This window comes from Balaenoptera physalus, assembly GCF_965194825.1.
Source record: "Balaenoptera physalus genome assembly, chromosome: 12".
Lineage (NCBI taxonomy): Eukaryota > Metazoa > Chordata > Mammalia > Artiodactyla > Balaenopteridae > Balaenoptera > Balaenoptera physalus.
Window position 1 is genome coordinate 88,684,728 of NC_138897.1, and position 13,128 is coordinate 88,697,855.

Below are 13,128 nucleotides of genomic sequence, written 5' to 3' on the forward strand. Positions count from 1 at the left end.
ATGCGGCTTCCTGGTATTCTTGGGTCTAGCACGCAATGTCTTAAAAGAAGATTGCTGTATATATATGAACAGATTATTATGAGAACACCTTATAATGATATTTTTCTTTCATATGGTGGAATCTTTACTTACGAGCATTTAATTCCCTCAGATTCAGTTGTACATGTTCTACAGGAGCATGAAGAGAGAGCACAATTTAAACAGTGCAATGACTCAGCAATTGGGTGCCCCAGAGTAAACGTGAGATGGGGTTCCCTCAGTCAGTTTCTGTTCTCACACGCTTCTCATAGAGTGAGCATCTTGCTTCCCTACCTGTGAACATTTTCCACTCAACATGTCCCCTAAAATAAGCCAACTCCTTCACCTTCACCTTTGAGACCCAAGCTTTTCAAACATACGCACCATGCAACAACACTTTGGTACACAGGAAATAGCATAGGGTGCTGGGCATGAGCAGAATTCATCTTAAGGAATGTATGGGGGCAGTACCAGCCTTGACCTACACAATAGGGACTGCTTCCTGGACCCCACACTTTAGAGATCCCACCCTGGCCCTCCGCTAGCTGCGAGCTTCCCCATGGAGTAAGGAACCTGTGGGGCTGTATTAGTTTTCTGTTGCTGCGTAACAAATTACCACAAACTCAGTGGCCTAAAACACCATCACTTATTAGCTCACAGTTCTGTAGATCAGCAGTTTGGGCCTGGCGGGACTGGGTGCTCTGCTCAGGGTCTCACAAGCTTGAAATCAAAGTGTCAGCTGTGCTGAGTTCTCACTTTGCGACTCTGGGAGAAAATTCACTTCTAGGCTCATTCTTCCTGTTGGTAGAATTCAATCCCATGCCATCATGGGATTCAGAGCTCTGTCAGCCAGGGGCCACTCTCAGATCCTAGAGACCACTTGCACTATTTACCATGTGGCCCCTTCCATCTTCAAGCCAGTGATGATATACAATGTTCTCATGCCTCAAATCTTTGACCTCTCTTCTGGGACCAGCCAAAGGAAATTCTCTGCTTTTAAAGGACTCATGTGTTTGGGTCAGGCCCACCCAGATGATCTTGCTAGCTTCAGGTCAACTGTATAGTATAATCTAATTGTGGAAGCATTTCCATCATACTCAAAGTTTGGGGGATTAGGCAGGGTGTGTATGCCAGGATACAGGAAATATTGGTGTCCCCTTAGAAGTCTGCTGCCTCAGGGGCAGAATGTGCCAATCCAGAGCACTGGATGCACTCCCCCCATCCCACCATGCTCGGTATGTAGGACCCCAGAATTCTCTTCCCAAATGGCCCTTAACCTTTTCCCAGATTTATCCTCTTGAGAGAAGACCACAGCACCTGGGGCATGCTCCTGAGATCAAGGGGTGGCCAAGGGGCAGCTGAATGCAGGTGGAGGGTGTGGAGGGGGCTTAGGCATACAGTGCAGGGTATCCATACACAGGTGCACGGGGCCCTCACAGAGCTGGGAGGAGCCAGAGTGAGATGAGAAGGGGGGTGGGCTAAGGGTCAGAGGTCTCTTCAACCAATGCTTCCAAGTTCTGGCACAGAATTCTGAGGAGTCCAAGAACTCTAAACATGAATCTGGCCTTCCAGGTTATAATGAAGGTATGTCAGGGTAGATGAAAAAACATGTTTCATTTTAAAGTCTGTTATGACTTTTAGGGACTTCCCTGGTGGCGCAGTGGTTAAGAATCCACCTGCCAATGCAGGGGACACGGGTTTGAGCCCTTGTCCAGGAAGATCCCACATGCCGCAGAGCAACTAAGCCCGTGCACCACAACTACTGAGCCTGTGCTCTAGAGCCCGCGAGCCACAACTACTGAGCCCGCGCGCCACAACTACTGAAGCCCACATGCCTAGAGCCCATGGTCCGCAACAAGAGAAACCACCATGATGAAAAGCCCACGCATTGCCACAAAGAGTAGCCCCTGCTCACTGCAACTAGAGAAAGCCCGCATGCAGCAACGAAGACCCAACGCAGCCAAAAATAAAAATAAATGAATTTATACCAAAAAAAAAAGTCTGTTATGACTTTTAAATGTCTGAATAAGCAGTATGTGGACCTCCACTTGTTCTCTTGCCCAGTTGTCAGTTGCCTGTCACTGCTGTAACAATTAACCACAAACTTGGTAACTTAAAACAACGATTTATTCTTTCACAGTTCTAGAGACGTCTAAAATCAGTATCACTGGGCCAAAATCAAGGTGTCGGCAGGGCCACGCTCCCTCCAAGGCTCCAGGGGAGAATCCTTCCTTGCCTCTTCCAGCTTCTGGGGGTGGCCTGTGTTCCTTGGCTTGTTATCACATCACTCCAATCTTCAAGGCCAGCATCCTTGACTCTGCTCCACCTTCACAAAACTTTCTCATGTATGTGTGTGTGTGTGTGTGTGTGTGTGTGTGTGTGTGCGCGTGCATGAAATCTCCCTCTGTCTCTCTCTTATAAGAACACATATGATGGCATGTAGGGCCTACCTTGATAATCCAGGATAATCTCACCATCTAAAAATCCTTAACTTAATCACATCTGTAAAGACCCTTTTCCCAAATAGGGTAACAGTTATAAATTCTGGGGATTAGGACCTCATAGCTTTGGTGCCATTATTCAGCCTACTATAGGAGGTATAGCCCCAGGCATTCAGCTCATTGGGATGGCAGTGACTAAGATTCTGGCACTCATTCCCAAACATTATTGGCATGAGTTCCCACCTTAGGGCTTAGCAGTGGCTGGCCGAGTCTTTTCTTTGGAACAGTCCCTGTTCTCTGGGTGTTGTTCCTGGCTGTGTAGTGTCTCAGCAATCCTGGTTTTTGGTCCTCCAAGAGATTGTAAGAACTGCCTAATGTCCTTTAAAATCTCTTTCTTCCTTTATTTTTTAACAACTTTATTGGGGTATAAATTTATATATCATAAAATCACCCATTTTAAGCATATACTTCAATGATTTTTAGTAAATTTGCCAAGTTGTACAACCATCATCATAATCCAGTTTTAGAACATTTCATCACCCCAGTAAGATCCCTCATTCCCATTTGCAGTCACTCCCCATTCCCACCCCCTGGACCCAGGCAACCACTAATCTATTCCCTGCCTCTATAGATTTGCCTTTTCTAGACAATCTCTCTTCTTAAACTAGGCAGAGTGAACTCTGTTGTTTAGAACTAGAAACCCTGGCCAATATAATACTAATATCCCCTAATTATAGAAGAAGAAATGATGACTCAGAAAGGCTAAGTTACTTACATAAAGTCATGTAGGTAGTAAGTGGTAGAGCCAATGTTGAACCCAAGTATCTCACCCCAGAGTCCAAGCTCCCACTAAAGTACTGCAGAGAATGGAGGAGGTAAGAGTACAAACGGAGGGAGGGAGACAATTTAGGAGGCTATTGGGTCATCCAGGTGAGTTAATGGTGATCTGGACTGAGGAGTTGACAGTGGTAGAGGAGAGAAGTAGACTGTTTTGAATAACATTAGGAAGATAAAACAAAAAAAATTGACAATTGAATGGACGGGGGGAATGAGGGAAAGGATGAATCAGGGAGTGTGCCATGTTCTGGCTTGGGCAATTGAGTGGTGGAAGAACTTATGGGGATAGGAAATGTGAGGAAAAAAAGCCCATTTAGGGTGGAAGATGAATTCAGAACTGAAGGCACTGAGCTTGACATATCTATGGGACATACAAATACAAATGCTTAGTTGGATATATGAATCTGGAGCTGGAGATGTAGATTTACATATCACCAGCATACAAATGGTAACTAGAACTATGGAAGTAGCTGCAACTGACCAGCAAGAGAGGATGTAGGTGAGAAGGCAAGAGGGCTTAGAACAGACCCCTAAGGAATGCTAATCTTTAAATGATGGGAAGCACAGAGGTCTCCAAAGGATTCTCAGAAAGGGCGAATGTGGGGAACCAAAGGAAGTCAGGAGAATGTGGATTCTGGGAAGCTGAGGGAAGAAGGGGGGGCAGGGGGGTGGTGCATGGTTACTGGTGTCAAATGCTGCTGAGAATCTGACAGGTCTGTGGCGTGTCTATTGGATTTAGTGATGGTGGTGTTGTTTACTGGGCACGAGAGGCTTTATAGACGTTCTGGCGGGGGGAAGCCAGACTGGAGTGAGCAGAGGAGTGAATGGAGATGCAGAAATGGATGTGGTGACTCACTTTTTCAAGGGACTTGGCTACAAAGGAGAAGAGAGGAATCAAGTGGTAGAAGGAGAAGAATGTGGGGTCGAGGGAGGGTTTATTTTTAAGTTGGGAAATGATGTTGAAATGCAGATGGAGAGGAGACTCGAGAGAAAAGGAGATGATGAGATAAATGAAAATTATCATCACGCTGTCATCGTCATCGACACCATCATCATCATCATCATCGTTGCTGTCGTCACCAACTAGCAACCACAAGGAAAGCTTGTTCTGTTCTGGGACTGTTCTAATTGTTAGACATTTCTTCCTTACATTGAACCAAAATCTATCTCCCTGTAATTTTTCCCTTTTGATTAGAGTTCTGCCCTGTGGTCCCTTTTCTACTGGACACTTTCCAAATGGCTGCGTCACAAAGCACCGAGCTGATCTCCCTGTCCTATGCGGCTGCTTCCCACTAACTATCTATTTTACATTTGGTAGTGTATATATGTTAATGTTACTCTCTCACTACGTCCCAGCCTCCCCTTCCCCCCTGTGTCCTCAAGTCCGTTCTCAACATCTGCATCTTTATTCCTGCCCTACCACTAGGTTCATCAGTACCATTTTTCTAGATTCCATATATATGCATTAGCATATAGTATTCGTTTTTCTCTTTCTGACTTACTTCACTCTGTATGACAGACTCTAGGTCCATCTACCTCACTACAAATAACTCAATTTCGTTCCTTTTTATGGCTGAGTAATATTCCATTGTATGTATGTGTCGCTTCTTTTTTATCCATTCATCTGTCAATGGACATTTAGGTTGTTTCCATGTCCTGGCTATTGTACATAGTGTTGCAATGAACATTGTGGAACATGTATCTTTTTGAATTTTCTCAGAGTATATGCCCAGTAGTGGGATGGCTGGGTCATATGGTACTTCTATTTTTAGTTTTTTAAGGAACCTCCATACTGTTCTCCATAGTGGCTGTATCAATTTACATTCCCACCAACAGTGCAAGAGGGTTCCCTTTTCTCCACACCCTCTCCAGCATTTGTCGTTTGTAGATTTTCTGATGATGCCCATTCTAACTGGTGTGAGGTGATACCTCATTGTAGTTTTGATTTGCATTTCTCTAATTATTAGTGATGTTGAGCAGCTTTTCATGTGCTTCTTGGCCATCTGTATGTCTTCTTTGGAGAAATGTCTATTTAGGTCTTCTGCCCATTTTTGGATTGGGTTGTTTGTTTCTTTAATATTGAGCTGAATGAGCTGTTTATATATTTTGGAGATTAATCCTTTCTCTGATGATTCATTTGCAAATATTTTCTCCCATTCTGAGGGTTGTCTTTTCATCTTGTTTATGGTTTCCTTTGCTGTGCAAAAGCTTTGAAGTTTCATTAGGTCCCATTTGTTTATTTTTGTTTTTATTTCCAGTACTCTAGGAAGTGGATCAAAAAAGATCTTGCTGTGATTTATGTCAAAGAGTGTTCTTCCTATGTTTTCCTCTAAGAGTTTTATAGTGTCCAGTCTTACATTTAGGTCTCTAATCCATTTTCAGTTTATTTTTGTGTATGGTGTTAGGGAGTATTCTAATTTCATTCTTTTACATGTAGCTGTCCAGTTTTCCCAGCACCCCTTATTGAAGAGACTGTCTTTTCTCCATTGTATATCTTTGCCTGCTTTGTCATAGATTAGTTGACCATAGGTGAGTGGGTTTATCTCTGGGCTTTCTATCTTGTTCCATTGATCTATGTTTCTGTTTTTGTGCCAGTACCATATTGTCTTGATTACTGTAGCTTTGTAGTATAGTCTGAAGTCAGGGAGTCTGATTCCTCCAGCTCCGTTTTTTTCCCTCAAGACTGCTTTGGCTATTCGGGGTCTTTTTTATCTCCATACAAATTTTAAGATGATTTGTTCTAGCTCTGTAAAAAATGCCATTGGTAATTTGATAGGGATTGCATTGAATCTGTAGATTGCTTTGGGTAGTATAGTCATTTTCACAATGTTGATTCTTCCAGTCCAAGAACATGGCATATCTCTCCATCTGTTGGTATCATCTTTCATTTCTTTCATCAGTGTCTTATAGTTTTCTGCATATAGGTCTTTTGTCTCCCTAGGTAGGTTTATTCCTAGGTATTATATTCTTTTTGTTGCAATGGTAAATGAGAGTGTTTCCATAATTTCTCTTTCAGATTTTTCATCATTAGTGTATAGGAATGCAAGAGATTTCTGTGCATTAGTTTTGTATCCTGCAACTTTACCATATTCATTAATTAGCTCTAGCAGTTTTCTGGTGGCAGTTTTAGGATTCTCTATGTATAGTATCATGTCATCTGCAAACAGTGACAGTTTTACTTCTTCTTTTCCAATTTGTATTCCTTTTATTTCTTTTTCTTCTCTGATTGCCGTGGCTAGGACTTCCAGAACTATGTTGAATAATAGTGGTGAGAGTGGACATCCTTGTCTCGTTCCTGATCTTAGAGGAAATGCTTTCAGTTTTTCACTGTTGAAAATGATGTTTGCTGTGGGTTTGTCATATATGGCCTTTATTATGTTGAGGTAGGTTCCCTCTATGCCCACTTTCTGGAGAGTTTTTATCATAAATGGGTGTTGAATTTTTTCAAAAGCTTTTTCTGCATCTATTGAGATGATCATATGGTTTTTATTCTTCAGTTTGTTAATATGGTGTATCACATGGATTGATTTGCATATATTGAAGAATCCTTGCATCCCTGGGATAAATCCCACTTGATCGTGGTGTATGATCCTTTTAATGTGTTGCTGGATTCTGTTTGCTAGGATTTTGTTGAGGATTTTTGCATCTATATTCATCAGTGGTATTGGTCTGTAATTTTCTTTTTTTGTAGTGTCTTTGTCTGGTTTTGGTATCAGGGTGATGGTGGCCTCATAGAATGAGTTTGGGAGTGTTCCTTCCTCTGCAATTTTTTGGAAGCGTTTGAGAAGGATAGCTGTTAGCTCTTCTCTAAATGTTTGATAGAATTCACCTGTGAAGCCATCTGGTCCTGGACTTTTGTTTGTTGGAAGATGTTTAATCACAGTTTCAATTTCATTACTTGTGATTGGTCTGTTCATATTTTCTGTTTCTTCCTGGTTCAGTCTTGGAAGGTTATACCTTTCTAAGAATTTGTCCATTTCTTCCAGGTTGTCCATTTTATTGGCATAAAGTTGCTTGTAGTAGTCTCTTAGGATGCTTTGTATTTCTGCGGTGTCTGTTGTAACTTCTCCTTTTTCATTTCTGATTTTATTGATTTGAGTCCTCTCCCTCTTTTTCTTGATGAGTCTGGCTAATGGCTTATCAATTTTGTTTATCTTCTCAAAGAACCAGCTTTTAGTTTTATTGATCTTTGCTATTGTTTTCTTTGTTTCTATTTCATTTATTTCTGCTCTGATCGTTATGATTTCTTTCCTTCTGCTAACTTTGGGTTTTGTTTGTTCTTCTTTCTCTAGTTTCTTTAGGTGTAAGGTTAGATTGTTTACTTGAGATTTTTCTTGTTTCTTTAGGTAGGCTTGTATAGCTATAAACTTCCCTCTTAGAACTGCTTTTGCTGCATCCCATAGATTTTGGGTCGTCGTGTTTTCATTGTCATTTGTCTCTAGGTATTTTTTGACTTCCTCTTTGATTTCTTCAGTGATCTCTTGGTTATTTAGTAACGTATTGTTTAGCCTCCATGTGTCTATGTTTTTTAAGTTTTTTTCCCTGTAATTCATTTCTAATCTCATAGCGTTGTGGTCAGAAAAGATGCTTGATATGATTTCAGTTTTCTTAAATTTACTGAGGCTTGATTTGTGACCCAAGATGTGATCTATCCTGGAGAATGTTCCGTGCGCACTTGAGAAGAACGTGTAATCTGCTGTTTTTGGATGGAATGTCCTATAAATATCAATTAAATCTATCTGGTCTATTGTGTCATTTAAAGCTTGTGTTTCCTTATTCATTTTCTGTTTGGATGATCTGTCCATTGGTGTAAGTGAGGTGTTAAAGTCCCCCACTATTACTGTGTTACTGTCGATTTCCTCTTTTAGAGCTGTTAGCGTGGCCTTATGTATTGAGGTGCTCCTATGTTGGGTGCATATATATTTATAATTGTTCTATCTTCTTCTTGGATTGATCCCTTGATCATTATGTAGTGTCCTTCCTTGTCTCTTTTAACATTCTTTATTTTAAAGTCTATTTTATCTGATATGAGTATAGCTACGCCAGCTTTCTTTTGATTTCCATTTGCATGGAATATCTTTTTCCATCCCCTCACTTTCAGTCTGTATGTGTCCCTAGGTCTAAAGTGGGTCTCTTGTAGACAGCATATATATGGGTCTTGTTTTTGTATCCATTCAGCAAGCCTGTGTCTTTTGGTTGGAGCATTTAATCCATTCACGTTTAAGGTAATTATCGATATGTATGTTCCTATGAGCGTTTTCTTAATTGCTTTGGGTTTGTTTTTGTAGGTCCTTTTCTTCTCTTGTGTTTCCCACTTAGAGAAGTTCCTTTAGCATTTGTTGTAGAGCTGGTTTGGTGGTGCTGAATTCTCTTAGCTTTTGCTTGTCTGTAAAGCTTTTGATTTCTCCATCAAATCTGAATGAGATCCTTGCTGGTTAGAGTAATCTTGGTTGTAGGTTCTTCCCTTTCATCACTTTAAGTATATCATGCCACTCTCATCTGGCTTGTAGAGTTTCTGCTGAGAAATCAGCTGTTAACCTTATGGGAGTTCCCTTGTATGTTATCTGTTGTTTTTCCCTTGCTGCTTTCAATAATTTTTCTTTGTCTTTAATTTTTGCCAATTTGATTACTATGTGTCTTGGCGTGTTTCTCCTTGGGTTCATCCTGTATGGGAGTCTCTGCGCTTCCTGGACTTGGGTGGCTATTTCCTTTCCCATGTTAGGGAACTTTTCGACTATAATCTCTTCAAATATTTTCTCAGGTCCTTTCTCTCTCTCTTCTCCTTTTGGGACCCCTATAATGTGAATATTGTTGCGTTTAATGTTGTCCCAGAGTTCTCTTAGGCTGTCTTCATTTCTTTTCATTCTTTTTTCTTTATTCTGTTCCACAGCAGTGAATTCCACCATTCTGTCTTCCAGGTCACTTATCTGTTCTTCTGCCTCAGTTATTCTGCTATTGATTCCTTCTAGTGTAGTTTTCATTTCAGTTATTATACTGTTCATCTCTGTTTGTTTGTTCTTTAATTCTTCTAGGTCTTTGTTAAACATTTCTTGCATCTTCTCGATCTTTGACTCCATTCTTTTTCCGAGGTCCTGGATCATCTTCACTATCATTATTCTGAATTCTTTTTCTGGAAGATTGCCTATGTCCACTTCATTTAGTTGTTTTTCTGGGGTTTTATCTTGTTCCTTCATCTGGTACATAGCCCTCTGCCTTTTCATCTTGTCTATCTTTCTGTGAATGTGGTTTTTGTTCCACAGGCTGCAGTATTGTAGTTCTTGCTTCTGCTGTCTCCCCTCTGGTGGATGAGGCTATCTAAGAGGATTGTGGAAGTTTCCTGTTTTCCTTTTTTAATTGAGGTGAAATTCATAGAACATAAAAATGAACGATTTTAAAGTGAACAAGTCAGTGGCATTTAGTGCCTTCACAATGTTGTGCAACCACCACCTCTATCTAGTTCCAAAACATTTTTATCACCCAAAATGCAAACCTCATTATGCAGTTACTTCCAATTTACCCCTTCCCCCAGCCCCTGGCAGCCATCAATTCACTCTCTGTCTCAATGGATTTACCTATTCTGGACATTTCACATAAGTGGAATCATACACTAAGTGGCCTTTTGTGTCTGTCTTCTTTCACTTGGCACAATGTTTTTTGAGGTTCATCCACAGTATAGCATGTGCATCCTTTCATTCTTTTTTGTGGGTAGATAATATTCCATTGTTTGGATAGACCACATTTTGTTTATCCATTCATCTTTTAATGAACATTTTGATTGTTTCCACCTTTTGACTATTGTGAATAGTGCTGCTATGAATATGCGTGGACAGGTATTTGTTTAAGTACATAATGTTTTTTGAATTTCTTTAAACTTTATCTCATTCTGTGGCATGCTTTGTTTACTCACTATTATGTTATTTCCATATTGATACAAGCAGCTCTCCATTCATTTTCACTGTTGCAGAACATCCCATTGGATGAATCCAACAATTTATTCACCCAGTCAATGTTCAAGGACATTTAGGTTATTTCCAGTTTTCCCTAGTACAAATAGTACAGCTTTATACTTTCTTGTATATGACCCCTTGGGCACATGTTTGAGGGTTTCTCTGGGGCATATACCTAAGAGTGGAATTGTTGGGGCGTGGGGAATGCACTTCAAATGTACAGTACTTCATATTGCCAAATGTGACCTGTCTTTCCATGAGTGTCCCAGGGGTCCTCAACCCTGGCATTGCCTTAGAATTAACTTTAGAAAAATATATAGGTACCTGGATAACTCTCCAGACCTTCTGAATCAGAGTCTCCAGGGATAAGACTGGGGAGCTGAAATTTTGAAAGCTCCCTAAGTAATTATACTGTACAACCAAGGTTGAGAACAGCTGGGACCAAGCCTTGGCCCACTGTGTCTTGGTTTCCCAAGGTCAGCTCATAGAGGGCAACCATTGGTTTAGACTTCCTAATATCATTCAGACATCAGAGGCTGAGCAGAGGGAAGAGACCAAAATAGGTACCTGCCAAATGAATAAACAAAGCATTTAAAATAAACTCTTAAGGGACTTTCCTGCCAGTCCAGTGGTTAAGACTCCACGCTTCCACTGCATGGGGGTGTGGGTTCGATCCCTGGTCAGGGAACTAGGATCCCATGTGCCATGCGGCATGGCCAAAAAAACCAAAAATAAAAAATAAAATAAACTCAATTATTCAGGGCAATGGGAGATGGGGAAACAGATAAATGGGGATGGAATCTACCATTTTTAGTTATCAATTCCACTTTCTCCCTCTCTTCCCCCACCATATAATTTAGGTTCATATTCTAAAGAAGAGTTTAATAGCTAATGAATGGATCAAAAGGCAGGAAACCAGAGGCAGAGCCACATCATGCATGAACAAGTAGAGTACATGGTTAAGACGTCTGGCTCTGGGCTATAAGGTAGACCAATCAAGGACCTCAGTCCTGCCACTGACTACCTGTGTGACCTTGGGCAAGTTCCTTCACCTCTCTGAGCCCATTCCCTCATCTACAAAAGGGTGATGATTACAGTAACTATCTCCTATTGCTGTTGTGAGCATTAAAGGAGATGATGCATACAGAGCACGTGGCATGTACTAAGTGCTCAATAAAGGGTAGCTGCTATTATCAATATTATTTATAAATCAGGTGGGTGTTTCTGGAAAACAGGAGGCTGACCTGCTGGACACACCATTAAAAAGATGCTAATGTGTTACTGAGCCCCAAAACAAAGCTGGTGGACCACCCTGGGGTGGACTTTGGTATTTGAGAAGGCAACCTATAAATTAGGGTGTATATTAGGCAATATTAGAGGTTGGTATTGGGACCAATAGTTTCTATGTAGTGAAAGCTCACTATGCGCCAGATATAGTGCTAAGGAGTTTGCATGCATATCTCGTTGCATCCTCATAACAACCCTATGAGGTAGGTATGACTATTCTTCCCATTTTACAGGTAAGGAAAATGAGTCACAGAGAAGGCAAGTCACTTGCCCAAAGTCACCCAGCAAAGCTAGGATTTTAATGGAGGTGACTTTCGGAACCTGCATCCAAAACCACTGCACTGTGCCTCCCTTGAGAAAACCATTGATGCTTTTCTGTGTCTGCCATTTAGCTTTGCTTTGGTGAATGACAAGCGGTACCAATGGAAAGAACCTGTTATCAGTTCTGTGCATGCCAAGGTGAAAGGGGTGGCAGAGGTGAAAAAGGAGATTATGGAGAACGGAGTGAAGAAGGTAGTGTGGAATGTCTTCGACACGGCAGATTACACTGTCCCCTTGCAGGTGAGCACTTATCAGCATCCTCCCAGGACTCCTCCCTGGTCACTGTCCTCAGGTCCTCGCACCCCTCCCTGGGACCTAGAGCTTCACTCCAGAAAAACATTGGCCCCATTTTAAAAGCTCTGTGAAAATCCCAACTGAGAAAACCTAAAAATTGCAAAACTGGGTCAGATCCAGCAACTCGAAGGAGATGATTCTTTGCTTTATCAAGTCCTACAGGGTTTCTCAAAATAGCAGTGTGTCCTGGTGCATTGAAAACATGATTTGATTCACTCACACCTGATTTATACACAGTTCTTCAGAAGCAGGGCCATCAAGTCAGTAAACTTTGCCTAGATCCAGAAAGGTAAAGAACTTTCTGCCTAGAGGGGACCAGCCCTTCTACATTGTTTGTGTGACATTTTATCAACAAAAATGTCTCCAGGAAAACACTCTTGGGTACAATTTTGCACAAGGGAAAGGAAGGGTGTGGCCCACAGAGAAAGGCATGAGATTGTCTCAATTTGCAAGAAGAGAAAATGAAAGTAGAATTCTCAGAAGGGAGAAACTGAAGTGGGGTTGAGAACAAAAAAGAACAGATGGGGGGCGGGAGGGACAAAAGGGCACGTTGGCAGCCCTTGGGAGCTGGAAAGCTTTTCGAAACCATAAAAGCCAAGCTGCTATCCGTTTTTGTCTCTAACAGTGGGTCATTAAAACCTCCAGCTATTTCCCAGGTGGTGGGATGCCCTACTGCCCTTTCATTAAAGTCCTGGATAATCTGAACAGTGCTCTGATGAAGGTGACACCTCCACCTCCGCCTCCCCAGGTCTCCTGAATTTCAACTTAATGGGATTTTATTGTGTCCAAAAAATGAAAAGGCTGCTTTTGAGGCTGGAATGGAAAACCAATACTCAATCAATTCGAACTGTTCCTCTGCTCTCCCTCGACTCAGTAGGGCGGCTCATCCAGCTTTGATATTAAGCCCTCAGGGTTGTCGAGTTGCTTCCAGACCCTGATTTCTAGACTGAAACTTAGAAGAGTGGAAAGGTTCACCCCCAGGC

At 41.5% G+C, this 13,128-nt stretch overlaps 2 protein-coding genes and 1 long non-coding RNA gene across 6 annotated transcripts in view; 2 read left to right on the forward strand and 1 right to left on the reverse strand.

Moving 5' to 3' along the window:
* IFT81 (intraflagellar transport 81) overlaps positions 1-13,128 on the reverse strand; it is a 193,680-nt gene that overhangs the window by 122,795 nt on the left and 57,757 nt on the right. The window lies entirely within an intron of this gene.
* The window catches only part of LOC309640033, a 201,406-nt gene that overhangs the window by 63,160 nt on the left and 125,118 nt on the right, over positions 1-13,128 (forward strand). The window lies entirely within an intron of this gene.
* P2RX7 (purinergic receptor P2X 7) overlaps positions 1-13,128 on the forward strand; it is a 50,864-nt gene that overhangs the window by 5,567 nt on the left and 32,169 nt on the right. For 3 of the 4 annotated variants that reach the window (XR_014251983.1, XM_082418073.1, XM_082418075.1), the window contains exon 2: positions 11,923-12,091. The exons of the other annotated variant lie outside the window; for it this stretch is intronic. Coding sequence is in view for 2 of the 3 variants with exons in the window: in XM_082418073.1 (XP_082274199.1) it covers positions 11,923-12,091 (169 nt within the window). In the remaining variant the exon portion in view is untranslated. The remainder of the gene's footprint in view (positions 1-11,922; positions 12,092-13,128) is intronic. 4 annotated transcript variants of the gene reach the window in all.